Source organism: Falco cherrug, chromosome 2 (assembly GCF_023634085.1).
Source record: "Falco cherrug isolate bFalChe1 chromosome 2, bFalChe1.pri, whole genome shotgun sequence".
NCBI lineage: Eukaryota > Metazoa > Chordata > Aves > Falconiformes > Falconidae > Falco > Falco cherrug.
In genome coordinates this window covers 81,414,617-81,433,082 of record NC_073698.1, presented here as the reverse complement: position 1 = coordinate 81,433,082, position 18,466 = coordinate 81,414,617, and the positions used below count along the sequence as shown (strand labels likewise).

The window sequence follows — 18,466 nt, the reverse complement described above, 5'->3', positions numbered from 1 at the left end:
GCTGTCAGACCATCTGGGCCTGGAGCTAAATTTACCTACAAATTCTTTTCAATGTTTCTACTTCCTGAGAGGTGAAAGGTGCACTTGATGCTTCATGCCAAGAGGAAAGGCAAAACAAATGTCCTGGGTCAGATTTTCCCAGTTTCAGACCTGTGTGTGGTTTCGGATGCCTGATCTGTCTGCAACACCTGCCTTGAAGCCCAGGCCAGGTGCTCTGCACACACAGAACCCCTCCACAGCCAGCGCAAAATCCTGACTTGCATTTCTGCTCCTGGTAACTCCATACAATGATTAGGAATGCAAAAGCACTCACATCTTTTTCTGCTTTTCTGCTGTTCCTGATTTCTTTTCTGAATCATGGCTAGAGGAAGACTGTTTTCATCATGAAAATACTTACAGGGGATCCAGAAAGTCTAGTTTCTGAGTCAGCTCAATCAAATTTGCTTGTGACTCCTGTGCACCCGGATGCCAGGAGAAAGCCCCAAAGCTTTGGGGTGGTGAGGTCTGGCAGTCCCCTAGACATCAGGGAAGGTTTGGCGTGGGCCTTTGATGCTGCGCAAAGAGCAAGTGGGATGGGGACTGACAGATAGATGCAAGGTGAGAAAGTTGTGTATTGCAACTCTGCAACTTTTGCAACCTTCTCCCACAAAATGGGGCACCTGTGTCTAGCCCTGGGTTGGCCACTGCTGTGAAAAAAAGAGCCCACCACCCCGAATTTTAGGTGCCTGAGTCATTCCATTGTGGGCTGGTTTCCTGATTCCTCTTTTGAAAGGCAAATAGATGAGGATGGCTGTACCTCTCGCTGGTCAGGACTTAGACCTCCCCAGTTCTTCGGGGGGTTCCCCAGCACCTACACTGGAATAATGAGTGTTCAGCAAGTCTCATCGGGCTCAGGGTAAACTGATCTCCCATCCTCTGCCTGTCTTGTTTCTGTTCTTCAGGCAATTTTCCCATTTGAATGGTTTTGTGCAAATGGTTCCTCCAGTTTTCTTTAGAGGAAAATCACAAAAGTATCCACTGGACAATCACACCCTGGAGTGGGTTTTTTCCTGATCTTAAAACAAACCGCCTCATTAGTCTCCAATTACCACCCATAAACTTGGGAATGACGAAAAGTAATTATATTTGGGGATTAGAGAAATTAAGTCTCAAGAGACATGAGACCTTTGAGCATTTTAATGCTAATGTTGATTGCGTCTTTCTGTTCTGTGTGCTATAGAAGTAGTAAAATTCAAATATTTTATAAAAGTGATGGGTGACTGTGCAGAACTGATCTGGTGATTCGCTTTATCTATGATTTTTAGTACATTAAAAATCCCCATAGGGGAAGTCTTAAATGCTTCCATCCATCCCACGTTATGTATATACCACCTCAATAAGAAAGACTTTCTTGGTAATAAAGCTTCTTTATCCAGCTAGTTGTGAGCATGCTGCCTTTGGGGGGTTTCTTTTTAACAAATGGCATGGAAAACCCTTCCAAGGCCAAAATACGTGAATGAGATTTATTAATCCTGTAGCTCCTGTCACTCATGATAATGCTAATAACCCATAAGCCTTACATCATGTCTAACATCCCAAGTAACAAATGCATCTCTGGGAGATGAACAATAAATCCCATGTGCACTCTGCTCCCTCCTCCTCCGCCTTGATGAGGAAGCCCCAGATCTGGTGCAGCTCTTTCCAGCTACCCTGGTTCCTTCTTGCTTCCCACACTGGCAGGGGGCTGACACTGCTCCAGTCCTTCCCAGGGGTTTCCTCCTCCGAAGCCATCAGTATTTGTCACTGTATTTGCAATCAGGGTAGCGGTAGGCAAAACGGGAATCACAAGACTGCAGAGGTTTCAGGAGCTCCGCCAGCTTCGCAAGCGCCTCGTTGACACCCTGGTCATCGGTGAGGCCATTGGCGCAATGCTGCAGGAAGCTGTCTATTTTCTCCTGCACGGGTTGTAGGAATTTCCCCTTCAGGAGCTTAGGCAAAAGCTCTTGACACACCATGACGAGGCTGTGCTTCTCTCTGATGGAGTTACAGGACACAAATGCAGACTGGCAGTCCACAGTCAAACAGCTAAATATATCTTTATACTCCTGCTGGCCGTCAATCAGCTGGCTCCCTATTGGAGACAATTAAACCAGTTGTTACAAGCACAGTAGCTAAATCTTGGATAATGACATATGTCTGTATGTCTGTATTAACATAGGGTTTGCTGCTATCTGAAGGATACAGCTATCTTTCACCACAAAGTACTCTGTGCTGTAGCTGTATATGGGCCAGTTTCCCCACTCCTGAAATATATGTGTTCTCCTGAATGACAGAGCTCTACAGAACCGCCTGACAGAGGAACTGGAGAGGGGCCTGTCAAGTCAAACTGATGCAGAGACAACAAGCACTGCTGTACTAACCTAAAATGTGGAGTTCCTACAAAAACTACCACAAATAGCCAAACCCACAATTTTTCCATGTTACCCAAAATCATTAAATTGCAACAACAGCTCGTCTAGCTGGAGTCAAGTTAACAGTAATAGTTGTTGGGACAAGGAAAAGAAACCCAGTGGAAAATTCTCTGACAGCTGCTTCTGAATATTTGAGATCGGCTCAACTGAATGTGCAAGCTGAGCAAAGGCCTTTTGAAAATTTGAACATTCAAAATGAAATTGTTAAATTATTGGAGGAATAGTCTTTGACTAGCTCTACTTCCAGGAGTAGACCAATGTAACCTGTGAAAATTGAATAGTAACCATTAATTTTATGTAAAAATGATGAAAGGGGATTTAATAATGATAATGATAATAATAATAATAATAATAGCTAATGTGACAAATGCACCAAAAAAATCTGATTTGACCCAATACTTAAAAAAAATGAAGTTATGAAATTTCTACTTGCACATATTGACATTTGTGTTGCAGAAGTTTTAAAAAAGGTGATTTATGAAGACTTCAAATGACAGCATTCAGCACCATGCATGTTGAATTCTGCTGCCAGCTACAGAGGGGGCCAGGCAGGGTGAAAGCACTCACACTGGGTCACCAAAACACTGACTGCACAAACAAAATGCGTGTCACCCTCCCAACTCAGAGCCGGGATGGCAGGAGCTGCTGATGCTTTTGCTGTCAGTAAATCTCTTCGTATACTTTTTATTATTTAAATTAGAAAGTGGTGTTTGGCTAATTAAAAAAAAAAAAAAAATCAGCAGCAGAGCTGAGCATAGCAGGTGAAAGATTTGTTTCCCCTGCCTCGCTAAGCCCTCCTGTGACAGATGCGCAGCCATGGAGCCTGCTGAGTACCTTCCTCCTTGTCGATGATCCCCAGCGTGCTGGCATCCCGGATGAACAGATGCCCATTGCTAAACACGCCAAAGGTGCCAGCGTCCACGTGGGTGAAGTAGAAGAAATAGTTGAGGTCGTTGGTGCCCATGGAGCGGAGGACGGTGAGGAGCTGGAGGGCCAGGTCAGCAGCTACCTCGGGGGCTGCGCCGTAGAAGTCGCGCAGGGGCCGGGTGCTGGCGCTGACGACCAGCCGCCCGCAGGAGCCCAGGTACCGTGGGAAGGGCCATCCCTCCACATCGGGGAAGATCTGGCAGGGAGAGCGGGAATGGGGAGATTGCCCCTGCCCTCTGGCCGCCGCACTCTGCCCACGGGACACACCTCCCTCCCAGAGGACTTTCAAGTGCCCTGGAGGGATTCAAGCAGCAGCAGCAGCAGCAGCGTTGTATTTTGCTTTCCAAAGCAGCCCACAAACCTTCCCCACCACAGCCTGCCCCAGCAGCCGGGGAAGGTGCTGCTCCATCCCGCACTAGCTATGATGTTGTTCTTTTTCTCCCCTCCCCCCGCCCTTTCTTTTTAATTAAGGAAGAAGAATCTGATATTTCAAGATTTTTTCCATGAGGGAGACTAACCAAAAAGTCCAAGATAATAATAGACGTCAAATTCATGAAAATTTTAGCCACAGAAAAGCTAATTTTAGGTGTCTTTATGAAGCCTTTGATAGGTCCCTCCTGAGCATAGCTGAAGTCATGGCTTGGAGGTGAGGTGGGGCTAAAGCAGTCTTTGCTAGTTTATAAGAACTGCCTGGCCATGTTGTAAGACGCTGCAGTCTCACGGACAGAAGTGCTGGGAGTTAGCTACAGTGGGGACACCTGGGCTGGGCTCCCTGCATCACTACAGCTTGTGCTAGCAGTGCAGTTATCCCAGGTGGAATAATGCCAGGAGCTGTGCCAACACAAGGCTTTCTGCTATTTACATTCTAAGTTGTCTGTTTCCCCAGCACCCCAGACCCTGCCAAGGCAGGGTTATGAACTCTTCCAGTTTCATGTTTAAGGTTGCTTCACCCTTCTGCTGTGAAGGCATTTTGGGCACCCAGGTAAAATCAAGCTATTTCTCTTCAGCATATTTTTCTCACCTCTTTAAGCTGCATTTCCGTATTTTTAAAGTTCTAAGAGCTGCAGCCTCATGCCCCAGTGAGCCATGGCTGAGGTGGCTGAATGACACCCAGGAGGCTCACAGAGCATGAGCACCATTCCCCCTCCCCGAGATCAGGCAGAGCCCTGTGTGCTGCCCAGGCAGTGGTGGTCTGGGGTAGGAGATAGATGCTGCTGCTGCTGCCTGTCTTCTTCATGGAATATCAGAGGGCTGCAAGAAACAGCAATGAGGACTAGAGGTGGGGTGGCGGTGGGGAAAAGCGAGGGTAGTCCCTCGGTGACACACATAAGTAGAGGAATCACATGCCAGGCATGCCAGCAGACGACCGGGGAGGGGTGTGAGGCCTCCCAGCTCTCTGCCTTCAAACTCTGAGCTCAGTTGTATTTCAGATTCCATCGAACAGCTCTGCAAAGCTGTGCTTTGCCATGGAGCTACTTAGCAGCAACATGCAAATAGAGAAAACAGTGCTGGCACATGCCTGGGAAAATGGTGCTCCCCAAGCCCGTGTTCAACCTCAACACCAAAACATGCACTTTCTCTTTTATAAACAGACTGTGATTTTAAGTAATATATTAGCAAGGCAAACATACCACTGGAGTATTGGGGATGTGTAAAACCCTGGCTTTCACAGTGCTTTAGTGCAATAACCCGTCTGAGTTCTGATTTATTTAATGGGCTGGGCATCTGTATCTGTCCACAACTTCACAGGCTGATGCAAGGAGCATCGCTGTAATCTGCCTGGCTTCAGCCATCCAACCCTATAGAAGGAACACGCATTATGAAGGCTAGGGAGCTTGCCAAAGGTGAGGGCTGGGACTCCTCTACAGCTGGTGGCTGGTGCACATCTCATGTGAGGGATTGCTTGCAAGGGGTTGTGAGGTGGCATGTCAAGCCAGAGCAAGGTGGTATGTACCTGTAACAAGATGGGATGTGAATTCACTGACAGTGTGTACAACAGGCGCAGTTTGTCCCGGTCGGTGAGATGGTCCATGTAGATGCTGCCAGCATCTGGCACCTCAGCATAGCGCCGCACTATCCTGTCCAGGAGACGCTGGGATGGACAGCGCAGCATTGGGCTAGACAGGCCCTGGCAAGAGGGGAAAAGATAACAAAGATGTTTGTTTTCCAGCCTGAGTTGTCACGATGTGCTTGGCCCATGCTGGAGGTATGGGTACCTCTGTGCTCTGCCCAGGGTCTCTCTGCCCCCTGTGGCACAGCTGCTGAAGGGTATGGGCGCACAGAGGGACCTCTACAGCAAATCCCTCCTAGGAAAATAAAATGAGCCATCCAAAAACGCCTGTTCACAACTCAGGTTTCTGAAATGGTACCCAGACTTCATGGCACAGACATGGATGCTGCAAACCTCATCTGCCCCCGACTGTGCAGCACCACGTTGCTCCATGCCAGCAAGCCTCCTCCCTCCACCCAGGTTTCCAGCCCTGGCATCCCAGCTCACTGGTAGAGGCCTCCCTGTCGTTAAGCTGGTGAGTCACTTGCCTCATTAAATAATGTCTTTGAATTGCTTCTCTATTTGCTTAACCTGGGGGCAGCTTTCTTGGAAATACTATTTGCTAAGGCCAGTAAACATGCTTTAAAAGTGTAAATAAACACTGTATGTGGGTACAAGCACAGGATATATTCTTTCTCTGATAAACTTGAGCATTAACTATCAAAACCAAATTTGAATAGCCTGTGCATGTTTTGGGTTTTTTTTTTGTAAATACCAGCAATAAATGTACTCTTGGGCTAATGGAGCCAGCCATCACTGTATTTCACCTTTTAGATTTGAAGGTTTGGCTTGTAAAATTGCACAAGCAATCTATGGCTGGGATAGAAATTTATACCTTCAAAGTCAAAAAGACCTCTTTTTTTTGAAGTCAGTCTTCCTTAACAGCCAAGGAAAGTGGTTGTACGGAGAGTTGCCCTCCGTGGCACAGAAGTGCTGCCCTGCCATGCCTTTGCTGGGGAAGGGAATCAGGGTTTTGCTAAGCCTTTTTCTTCCAAATGATCCCAGTAGACAAATTTACTCTTTTGGTTTTTCTTTATAATTTGATGGCTGGGAGATGTACTTCAGAGGAAAGGGCACTGAAGCTTACATTGCTCCCTGCCATTTTTCATGCTGAGAGCGAAGATTTGACTCAGGATCTCCCCAAGTCATTTGGTAACTCTGAGGTAGGTCTCTCTCAGCCTTCCTGTGCGAGCTGTTCATTTGGCATAAAACACTTAATTACCCAGCCATGACAAAGAAATGGAGAAACAAGGAAAGGAGGAGTGTGCTGCTCTCCTGGTCAGAGGTGGAAAGTGAGGATTGGATCTCTCATGTCCTCCTCCTCTGCCTCCTGCTGGCCTCAGTGAGGTCCCAACAACTCCCTCCTTGGCCATGGGTTGCATAAAACAAGCCCTGAACACCAACAGCTGGTCAAGACTACCTGAGGAACTCAATCCCAAGTGGAGCATTGTTTCACAACAACCAAAGAACCATTTCCACCCCTAAAAGAAAAAAACGTTTGTCAAAAATAATTCTCCCCAGTTCTAGTTACAAGTCTTCATACACTCCTCTCCTCTGGTGTAGCCTTATAAAGGAAATATTTTTTTCAGGTGATTACCTAAAACCATAGAAGGAGGGGGGAGGAAGGGATGGCTATGAATTTCTGTCTTGCAGCACTTGCTGGCACGTTGTGGCTGACTCTGTCACTTTCCCTTTGGAGGAGAAGTGAGAAGATCAGAACAGAACTGTGTTAAGAGATGAATGGTGGAGAGAGTCTCCTGCAGTTCAGTGTGTATGCAAATATTTGCAGCCAAAATTAGAAAGCCTTGCTGTCTCCAGGAGTTTGCAACGTGAAAGCTGAGACCCTTAAGAGTATACAGTAGGAACAGAAATCACAGTGGCAGAGAACACATGGAAGTTGTAATTAGGATGTTTTTCAAGGTCAGAGCTCATCCTCTTAACACAGATGTGGACACGTGCTGCACACGGTGATCACAGCTGCTCATTTCCTGAGGAACCGTTCCAGGCATACCAGCAACGGTGCAGGAGCAGAGGGGCAGGGCTGGGTGCTGCCATGTTTGTATCAACCATTGGTGCAGCTTCCTACCATGTAATGAAGCCCAGATCCACCAAAACTGGGCAGTGGGGCCTTTTGATTTCGGCAGAGCTAGCCAACAGTGTAAATTTCAGCGCCTGCTGAAGTGTTTTGGTGGAGTGGGGCCTCCCTTCCGGCAAACTGGTGGAAACATCCCTACAGCAGAAAAGGAGCTGGAGTTGTAAAACTGTCAGACAAAAACTGTCGACGGAAACGATTTGAAAACCACATGCTCAGAACACTGGAGATACTGATTTATCTTAAATTCATCAGATATTTATCTTTAAGCCCTTTGCAGCGTCCTATCACCCCAGAGAATAAGCCTGACGTTTGTGGTTGATGTGGAAAGCTTCTTAGTTACTTTGATTAAATACCCACATTTTTGTATCTGGTAATGAGTAGTTCCTGCAAAGCCTACCTGCAGTCAGCTGTGGGGTTTTTTTTCTCCCTACTGCACAGTATGTGATGCATTTTAAACTCCCATGTATCTGTATGCATGTCTAGTGCAGACACACCCAGAATCCCCACTGACGTAAAGACGACCTCTGGAAGACAACTTCTCCTCACTCTGCTTTCTCTTCAGCCAGCCCAAGGAGAGATGACACAAATCAGGAGCACAGCTGCCTCCTGCCCCATGTGCCATTGCCTGGGTGCAGCTTGACCAAACGACCAGGGCTAGGGAGGGCTCCAGGAAGAAACACTGGGATGTAGGTGTCAAAACACCTGCAGCTCCTGCCTATTTGAATCCAAGGGTTTCATTCACCCCCAAAAGAATGAAATTAAGGATGTCCTGTGAAGCTACAGGGCTCATCCCCACTGCCAGCAGGTTTACCAAAGCATGTCTCGGATGATAAGGTACCACGTCAAAGAGGTGGCAGGTCTGGGAGGTGGCTCTGGGAGCCCCATAATGCCCATCCTTCCCTAGGACAGACCAGCTGCCAGATCAGCGAGCTGCTGCCCATGTGCTCTGAGCAAAGTGATATGCACTGGACTCGGAAGCCAAATAACCCCAGTACTGGCACATCTGCTGAGGGCGGGCAGAGGTGCAGGTCAGTAGTTTCAAACAGTACATCCTAGAGACAGGGGCTAAAAATGGCTGGCTCTTCACCTTGGTACTGCTTTCGTTTGTCTGCCTTCAGCATTTTTCAGGGTATGCTTTGTAAGTAGGGCTGTAATTTGCCCTGTGGGTGATCTGTGATGAAATCCACTTTGCTGTTCTCTCCCTCCAACAGGACAAGCACACAGCGCCGTTTGAGGTGATGAGCTCCTGGGTGAAAGCAGCGGGTGGCTGGGGCTACTGTGCAGGCTGAGCCCCCGTTAAATCCTGCTCATCTCCAAGGTGGGCTAGATTTTAACACTGAAGACTTTGCTGCATCCCATAAAGATTTTCATTGCGGCGGGTGAAATAATCACTGTGGCAGGCAGCTCAGTTGATGGTTGGGGCAGGCAGGGCAGGCAGTGTAAAGTGAAAAAACACTACTTCATGGTCTGTCATTTTGATTCAAGCATGTTACAGTTTTTCGCAATTCTCTGTTTTATAAGATAAAATTACCTGAGCCCATTAGCTTTCCTCGGTGCTCCTATGTAGGAAGAACTGCAGGGAGCGGAGTACACAGACCGCTGGGTAACTGCAGCTTTGTGAGACAGGGTGGGCATCATGTTAGACACAAAGAACTGTTAACACCTCTGAAAGAGGAGGGGAGGAGGGGGGAGCCAGAAAAGCAGTGCTGCATGTAAGTTTTTGCAGTGACATATGGTGCCCCCAAGAAACCTCCCTCTGATGGGTCATGCTGGGTTGCCTACATGCATCTGCCCAGCGAACACCACAGAGGGGGTGCAGCGCTGGGCTGGGGGGATGGCAGAAGCACTCCTGCAGCTTTGGCTCTGAGGAGGGCAGGTGGGGTGGGCAGAGAAGAAGGGGATCCCTGGCTCTGAGGGGGCTGGATAGCTTGGAAGGGACATGCCATACCCTGTGGAGGCCCACACAACTAGGCTGGGGGGACACGGTTCTTACGTACTAACTCACACACGCTCTATGACTGAAATTTTGTTGCTGCAGATTGCTTTTCAATTCAGACCACTCTGAGACCAGCAGCCATTTTGCAGAGTATGTGCCCAATCTGAAATAGTGATTGCTGCCAAAATTTGGAGGTGGGGGGATAGGCTCCACGGCCTCTGGATTGCTATGCTCCTCTGTGTATTGAAGCCTATATGCTGTTAGAAGGGATTTATATCCCGGTTTAGGTTTCTTTGCTTGATTTACAGAACCAAAGAACCATGGAAATGTGAGTGGAGCAATTCTCAGGCTGCTGTGCAAAGGTCTGGGCCTCCCTGCAGCAGCCTGTGCCCTTTCGAAGTCAAAAGCAGCAGGGGTTGCTGGAGTGTCCAAGGAGTTTGTCCCTGGGCACGTCCCCCTGGGCTGGCTCCCAAGCTCACTTCAGAGGCACCCTGGAGCCGGGGCCAGCTCAGCTTCCCACTGCTGCAGAGAAATTCAAGCGCCCGGGAGAAACTGGATAGGTGCAAGGCCGGGGTGCCCCAGCCAGAGCCTCCACACGGTGCTGTGTGTGCATGTGCATGTGTGTATTCATGTCTACGAGTGTGTGTGTGCAACCCAAACATCTCAGCCAGGAGTTCAGTTTCAGAGAGGATGCGGTAGGGAAAACTGTAGAGCACGTCAAGAGCCTTTTAAGGAGAAGGATTTGGGCTCAGCTAATGATTTAACTTTACAGCAGATGTGAGATACCATAGAGCCACATTTCTCCAGTTACTTTTTCACCCAGCTCAGCAAATGGAAGTTTTAAGCACTCGACTCCTTCCCTTTCACACAGCACCGCTGTGGGGGCAGCACAATTCTGCACAAACCCCTTGGACACTCCAGCAAGGCTGGAGGACCTGGCACCCCAGCTTGGCCTCTCTCAGCCCCCTGTAGCACTGCCTCGGAGGCCAGCCGTGGCCAGCAGGTGCCTGGGAAGCTGCTGCCTGCCACCCTGGGGAGGAGCTCTCCTTGCCCTGGCCCACAAGCTCAGGTAAGGGATGCTCTGAGTGGAAGCGATGCACATCTGCCTCTCTCCCTAGTGCCTCTTCTGAGGTTATTAGCCAAAGTACAGTGTAGCTTTGCTACAAAAAAAACCATTTCCTTGTCCAGCCTGTGTCATCCTGCATCTCACCCCCTGGGAGGGTGCTGGCTTCAGGGCGACCTGCTGTGTGGGACTGTGAGTCCTTCTTGGTGCAGCTCAAGCACTAGCCCCGGCACTGGTGCTGCTGCCTGGGGTCTCCCACTGTCCCTCCTCAGGCACGCTGCTCCATGGGGTAACAGAAGTGGAAAAAACTAAAGCAGTGTAGCTTTAGCACTCAGCAAAGCTGAGCAGATGTGGCAGTGTGCAGGCAGGAGGAAGCAGTTGCCTTTATAGAAAAAAAAAAAGTCATCCCTTTTTCACACAGTTCTCTCTTGAAAGGGGGAGAAGTACTGGAATAATCCTTCTTTGCCTCTCAGTGTCTTGTTTAGAGTATATCCAGCCTCTACTCTGGATCCTGCCCCTTGCCAGTGGTTATTGAAAAGCTTTGCTGTTGTTTGAAGGGGTGGGGGATGCCTGTGAATTTGTGGAGGGAACTTTTGCTCTCAGATGCAAGCCAGCACCTGCAAAACATACTCGCCTGCCCCATGGCCATCCCCAGCTGCCTGTGGCATCCCAAAGCACAGCCAGCGCTCAGACACTGACTTTCCTCTGGAACCTCCCCACTCTGCCCCTCCAGCCCTGCCCGCGTGTCCATCTCCCCGTATCACAACCACCTGTCTACCTGGTGGCAGTCACCCCCTTGATGTGCCTGTCCTGGCTTTGCCTGTGACACCCCGGGACTGCAATAGAAAGGGCAGCATGCTTCTTTGGGTGTGAGATCATTTGCTATGAATGGCAGGAGGATGAGGAATCGAGGCTCTGGCTCCAACCACCCGTCTGCTTGCCCTGCCAACCACAAGCAGAGGGGTCCAAGCTGCCCCAGTCCTTGGCCTGAAGCAAAATCCTTTTTCAAAGCATGGGCTGCCCTTTGGGTACAGCATTATGACCAAAAGAAAAAAAAAAAAAAAAAAGGCACTGAGACATGATGTAAAAGTAGAAAAAAACCCAGGAGAAATATCCCCACTCGAGCTGTCACTGTGTTTCTGTGCTCAGCCCTACATCATCCCTGTGCCTGAAGCCAGCAGGCAACATGGCTTTCCATGGGCCCTCAGCCCCAGCCTGCATGGGGAGCTGGGAGCCAGCATCCTTGCCAGTTCCCTCCTCACCAGGGCTGAGCTCACCCCAGCCCCCAGCCCTGGCCAGGCTGTGCTGCAGTGTTACATATGGCTGGGGAGGGACTGGGGGCCACAGTGCTTTTCTTCCCAGTGAGGCCCCATTTTGCCTGTCCCCTGTGGCAGGTGGGCTCAGCTGGGGGGGGTCACGGGGCTTCCCCCTCTCCACCAGCCAGGGCAAGTGGGAGAGAGCCAGTCATTGCCCAAACTCATCCTCCACCTGGCAAGTTGCAGCCACGTCTCCTTCAGACCCTTTTTCCCCCACCCAAAAACCATACGGTACCCCCCTGGGGCTCCCTGTCCCCCCGCTGCTGTGGGGCGCAGGGGCTGCAGGCACGGACCTGGACCAGGTCGGGGGTGAGGCGCTTGGCCCGCAGCCACTTCTGGAAGCGGTGCGTGCGGCGCAGGGCGCGCTCCAGGCTGCAGGTCTTGGACTTCAGGAGGGAGATGCAGATGCGCTTGTCGGCCCGGTCGTGCCGGTACTTGGAGGTCAGCCGGGTGATGTCAACCATCCGCCAGCTCTTGGCATCGTCGGTGTAGTTGCCCGAGTAGCTGAGCAGGTAGCTGGGGGGCAGCTTTAAATGAGAAGAAAGCCAGGTGTCAAACCTGCCAAACCAAAACGAGAGCCCCACGGAGAGCAGGTTAACAAGCTACACGGACACCTACACAGCGCCAGCGCGGTCGCTGCACCACGCGCCAGCCCCGGGGGCTTTCTGCCATCGTACGGCAAAGGCCGAGTGGCCACGGGCGGGCAGCCCCAGGTGCCGGGGTGAGGCAAGTGGGATGAAGCCATCGGCCGAGGAAACGCCCGTTGGAAAAATGTCTGTCTTTGCTTCCCGCTTAAACCACCCCTTGTCATAAACAGTGCCATGGCACAAGGGGCAAAACACCCAGATGGGGTCTTTTGGGCCAGACAGAGAGGGAGATGGAAGGGAGAGGGCTGTAGTGTTTTGGTTCATGAAGAATCCCAGGAATTTTTAGATTTCCTTAATTCTGGAGAAAGGGGCCCAAAAAAGGAGTATCCAACACTTTAAGGGACCCTACAGAACAAAGCCTCCTGATGGGAAGTGTATTTGGGAATATCAAAATAACCTTTTGTTCTGAGGTGGTGGCTTCATACTGGGGTCGACGGGTCCTCCCCGACATTTCCGACTGTGTTTGAGCGGCCAGGACGAGTGACCTCTCCAGGCAGCAGCCGAGTTTGGGGTGTGATGGGGGGACATGGGGACGTGTGCCCTGGGCGTGTGGCACTGCTGTAGCCATGGAGATCTTGCACTAATTTGCTTCCCCTACACAGGCACAGGAGGGGAGCATATGGGCTGGGTAATTAGGTTTTTTTTTTTTGTTGTTTCAGCAGCCCCCTCAGCCCTACCCACACATGAGTTGCACATGCAGGAGCTGAGGAGCACGGTGCCTGTTTTGTAAGCGTGTCTTTAACCTGCTCTTGGAAAGTGGTTGAAGTCTGACCTTTGGCCAATGCCATGCATTCACTGCCTCTAAAATCTCCTGCCTTAACCTCCTTGCCTGAGTGCATAAAAAAACACGTCCTAATTTAATCTCACCATAAATTAAAACCCATAGCTCGGGAGTGAAACAGGAGAGGCAATAAGTTCCCTGCAGGATCAGCTAGCTGGAGTTAGATGAAAAGACAGTAACGTATCTGAAAGCTGAAGCTGATCTTTCCTTTCAACTTCCAGTTGGGGAACTGGCACAGAGAAATGGGGGGGGGGGGGGGGGGGGGGGGAAGGGGGAGATTAATTTCCTCTGATTTCAGTCAAATGACTGACTCAGTGATGCTAACTACCCTCCATGATCAGAGACCAGCTGGCCTCCTCCCCACGACCACTCTTGAAGGCAGCACCTTGCTCCCCTTCCCCACCATGGAGACTGTGCAGATCAGCTCTGGGACGAGCATGGGTGCCCAGGGCAGGGGAAAGCCAGTCTCCCTGAAATGCTGCTGTTTGCGCTGCTTTGGCTTTTGGCTCTGGCCATGTGCCTCCTTCAAAAAAACTGCCATGGAGATGCAGGCTGACCAGCAGTGGAGTAGCCTGGCCCCTGGCGCAAGCAGGGTTCAGGCATTTGGGCATTTTGCCCAACATGAAATTTGAAGCTTCTGTACGATTAGGGCATCTGACATGAAAATAAACACTTTCTTTGGTTTGGGGATTTTTATTGGTCTGGTTTTGAGCTAGAACTAAAGAGCAGAGAGTAATTTCTATGCCTCACTGTGATTTGTTGTGCAGCACAACCGCTCCCAGTGCCTAATCTGCAAAGGAGGTGCTGCGTGCCAGGCACGTACAGGGAAGAGATAGCTATGGGCTGGGTTTCTGGTTTTTTTGTTGATTTTTTTTTTAAAGTTAAACACAAATGTGCCTTCTGATTTGGCTCAAGCTTGTGTGTTCAGGGGAGTTCATGTCAGGCAGATATCAGGGAAGCACCACTTCTTGCATGCAAGCAGCACATGGATGTGTGAAATCCATGGTTGAGAGCTAATCTGAGCACGGATGGAGCAATTTCCTCCACAGAGCTCCCAGGGGTGAGCCACGCGGGCCTGGGAACCCAGCATGGACCACAGCAATTCTGTATTTGGCATCATTTCTGGGCAGCACAGCATTGGCCTGGCACACTTGCTAGATACTTTCAAGATTCATCATCAAGTGCTGTAACAACAATTCACTCTTCTCATATGAAGCATTTTAGCTAAGGGCCTGAGTGTGCTTTAATTAAGACTTTCACTAAGATCTGTGTGAATAACTGAGGCACAGATTAAAGATTTTAGATCAACCCAGAACTAACTGTTGAAGAAAATCAAACTTGCTTTTTTTTTTTTCTGAATGAAATTAAATATTTTGTTTTAGCCAAAATAATTTTGCTTGCATTTGGAGTTTTATTTTTTTTAAAAAAAATAAGTAAGTTAAGCCTTGAAACCAAAAATAAAGAAATGCCATATAAAACTCCATCAAACTCAAGCTTTCCAGCTTTTTCAGACTTCCTTCCCACTACTTTTGGCCAAAGCTCATCACCAGTGCTGGCACAAGTCTGCAAATAGTTTTGGTCAGCTCAGTTCCACAGTGTTTTGAAAATCTAATGTTTACGAACACTTTTGCTGTGCTCTGCTTTCAGGACAGTTGGTAGGCAGGCTTTGGTATTCTCATTTACAGATGGATAAAGTTGGGCAAAGATAAGGGAAGTAAAAAACATTAGAGCACAAGATGAGTCACCAGCCGTTCTGGGAGCAAAACCCACAGCTTCTTACTTGTTAGTCTTCAGTCCAGTGCGAATGCATGTCACAGCTCCCAGAAATGAAGGAGAATTAATGAAGCATGTTCTAATGAGGATTAACACAGAGAAGCCCAAGTGCCATCCACCTTGTGAACATGTGAAAAGGTACACTGTGATGGATCAAAGAGCATAAGTGCCACTGAAATTTCCCCCATTTAACCTACCACTTGCCAAAAAATCCTGGCTGTTGAAGAAATCAAGCGGGAGAAAAAGTTTAACCCCTGCAAAGAAAAGCCTGAAGCTGACCGACTGCTCAGGAGAACACTTTTTGAAGTTACCCTTTCCAAAGCGCTCAGAGTAGGACTGCGTGTTATCAGTTGCGTACTGCACTGCTCGTGGGAAGCTGACTGCTGGCTTGCAGGACAGAAAACCCAAAGTTTCTGGTTTAGGAAGCCCCTCTACCTTCCCTGAGGCAGAAGCATCGTGCTCCCACATGCTTGTGACTCTGGACTCCTGGACCCTGCTCATACCCTCTGCACCCTCGCACCCCCTTCCCACTGTCCTTGGGAGGAAAGCCAGCATGGGGGCCTCCTGATTTTGCTCACGTAGCGCCTCTTTCCTGTGCCCCGGTGCAGCATGCAGCTGGCCACCAGCCAGCCAGAGGCAGTTGCTTGCTGCAGAAGGCTACTGCTATTTTCAGCAGGGCTGAAGGAAGCTACGCAGCCCTAACCTTTCGAGCACCTAACTGGGAGTAACCAAGCACCTGCCACAAGCTGCACATATGGTAGCTGCTTTACACCTGGCAGCAGGTCCCTAAAAACCCTGCAGAGGCAAGTGGCAAAGGGGCCACAGCAGGATGGGGCATGGGACAGGAGCCAGCTCCTGTGCTGTCCCATGCAGCAGAGAATAAAATGTAGGACAACCCACACCCCAAATGCCCCCCCAGCCTGCAGACTCACACCAGCCTGTGTCAGCCAGCTGAGCACGCTAATTGCAAAGCGCTTAGGGCTGGGACCCCCAGTGTGCCGCAGCAAGGGATGCCCTGGTGTAGCAAAGCCACAAGCTGCCTTATTCCAGCGACAATGAGGGAAGGATGGATGTTCAGTATTACAAGTCCATCTCAGACAAACTGTTATGGTTTTACTATGCAACATTTTATAGGATAGTTTAAGATAAAAATGGTGATTTGTCCAATATTATACTACTTTACATTATAGCATTAAAAATACAATTTTACTGTAATCATTTATTCTCCCCCAGCCTTTTATATCTATAAAAGAAAGTGCATATGGCTCTATAAATCATATCAGACCAAATAAAGCCTTCCTCTGCCAAGCAGTGCCTTCAACTTTCTCCTCAAATACACTGGCAACATTTTCCCTGTTGCTGTCAGATACACTCTGCTTTTGAGCCTAAAACTGATTGGATCAGTCTGATGACCGCTTGGACAGAATGTGTCTCATCGACTTCAAGGCAGATGCAATTTCTGCCTCTGCCTTCCAGTTCTCACAGAAACTTCCCAAAAGCGTGCTAATAATTTAGCCCCATCTATTTTCAAGTGTGTCGGTAACCTGATGGGCGAAAGTCCTCGTGCCTCAGGCAGGTTTAGGTTACTTTTGATCTTAGTTAATATGCACGTGAAATTCTGCACATTTGTGTTGTTGCACCTGGTACAAAATTACATAGCATGTTTATACATTTGTATTATTATAGCCCGTTGGGAGCATACAAAGTTATGCCCCCTTTGCCTTTACTTGGTTGCTTATAATAAAGTATTTCCAGTACATCTAAACAAGCTGATTTCTTCCTTCCCTCCTCCCTTCCCCCATCACTGCCTTAAATTGTTTCGGAGCCACTCTCTATGCAGGAAGTTGTGCCTTTTACTCCTGCTTTCAAATTACAATTCAGGGCTGAAATCTGCTCATGTTTCTGTGGCTTTAAAAGAAAAGAGACAAAGCAGCAGCTTATAGACATTAATGAAAATACTAGGCTCTGTAATGGCAACTGTGTGCTAAGTTACTCTTTGCATTGTCATTCATTACAGTACTTGGAAATACTAACAGGCAATTTTCAAGTTACTATGCAGAATGCTTTAAAAATTACTGTGCTGAGTTTCTGACCTTATTTCTTCTTTAAAGAATTTCTTGCAAATGGATGTCCCAATGCAGGCGTTGCATTTATCAAGTCCCAGGAAAGTCCGGCCAAAATTGTAGCTGGGTTTGATGTGGGGTGCAGACGGAGAAGCTGTTGCTGCTGTGGAAGGGTTACAGCTCAGAGCCAAAACCAGGAGCAACATCAAAGAATCTACAACTCTGGAGCAAAGGCAACATATCCAGCGCCCCATCTACAGTAGTGTAGAGCTTTGCCTTTTGCAAGTTACCCCTCTCTATGCTTTCAGTCTCTTTTTGATGACCTCAGCCTGCAGCAGTGAGCCCCGAAACACAGCAAGACACTCTGGGTGCAGGAGACCCTGCTGCAGTCCCCATCCTGCCAGCTGGTCACTGGCTCTATTGGTTTGAGGTTTGGGTGGGAAAGTTATGATGTAGGGTGGGGAGAAGGAAATACATGGAGGATGCAGATAACTTGGGTTACCATGGTTACCTTTCCTTTACTCGGTGCAGCTGCTTTGGCCCCTGCTGACCCTCCCATCAGCCGACTTGGAAAACAACACGAAGAAGTGCTCATCTGCACTTTGTACAGACAAATGAAGGATATCCTGTCACTGGAGCAAAGGGCACATGCAGGACACTTAGTAAAGAGTGATTTGGAAGGAATAATAGTGTGGCAGAAACATGCATTTTACCACAAGACAGACCCTTAGCATTGCTTTATTCCTGGAGATTTGTGATGGCGTATCGCTTGACTTCTCCGATGCTTTCTTGGCTCAGTTTCCCCTTCTTACAGAAATGCTGAAAAGACTGTCAGGTGGAATCATCGCTGTTTTATTTCTTGAAAATAGTGTTGTTTAGAAGCGATTGCACCACAGTGTTTCATGCCATGGAAAGCAGGATAGCCTGAAACTTTCCAAAACACCCAGCTGACATAACGGCCTCTAGCAGCTCTTGAAAAATGGGGCTTTTCAGCAAGTCTTTTGGATAGCTTTTCCTGATGGTCCTGGCATTGTAAAGAAGCTAGAGAAATGGACAGGGGCTAACGTGGAAACTCACCAGAGGTTTTAAATGTGCTTAGAAACTCTTACGATCACCTCCCAAAGCTGTTCTCACTAGGCCAAAGACTTGAAAGTTACAGAAACTGCTGGCTACCTGTCCTGTCCTGGATGCTGGGTGCAGAACTACACCTCTGCCAGGGCCCAGAGCAGCTGGGATGTTGGCACAGGCCCTGGAAGGCTGCTACAGGCAGCTGCCCAAGGCTAGGAAAGCAGACCTTGAAGGGACATTCCTTGTTGTACCCTGGCCCCAGACACTGCAGCACATAGCACGTAGTGGTGGCACCAG

General features: G+C 48.9%; 1 protein-coding gene across 1 annotated transcript; it reads right to left on the bottom strand.

Moving 5' to 3' along the window:
- Window positions 1–1,488: 1,488 nt before the first annotated feature.
- DIPK2B (divergent protein kinase domain 2B) lies at window positions 1,489–17,539 on the bottom strand. The gene is made up of 5 exons (XM_005438695.4): window positions 17,132–17,539; window positions 12,131–12,395; window positions 5,332–5,505; window positions 3,285–3,573; window positions 1,489–2,110 (listed from the first exon to the last, which is right to left on the bottom strand). Exons 1-5 carry the CDS (start codon window positions 17,353–17,355, stop codon window positions 1,770–1,772), a joined length of 1,293 nt encoding a protein of 430 aa, XP_005438752.1. The 5' UTR covers window positions 17,356–17,539; the 3' UTR covers window positions 1,489–1,769.
- Window positions 17,540–18,466: the final 927 nt, after the last annotated feature.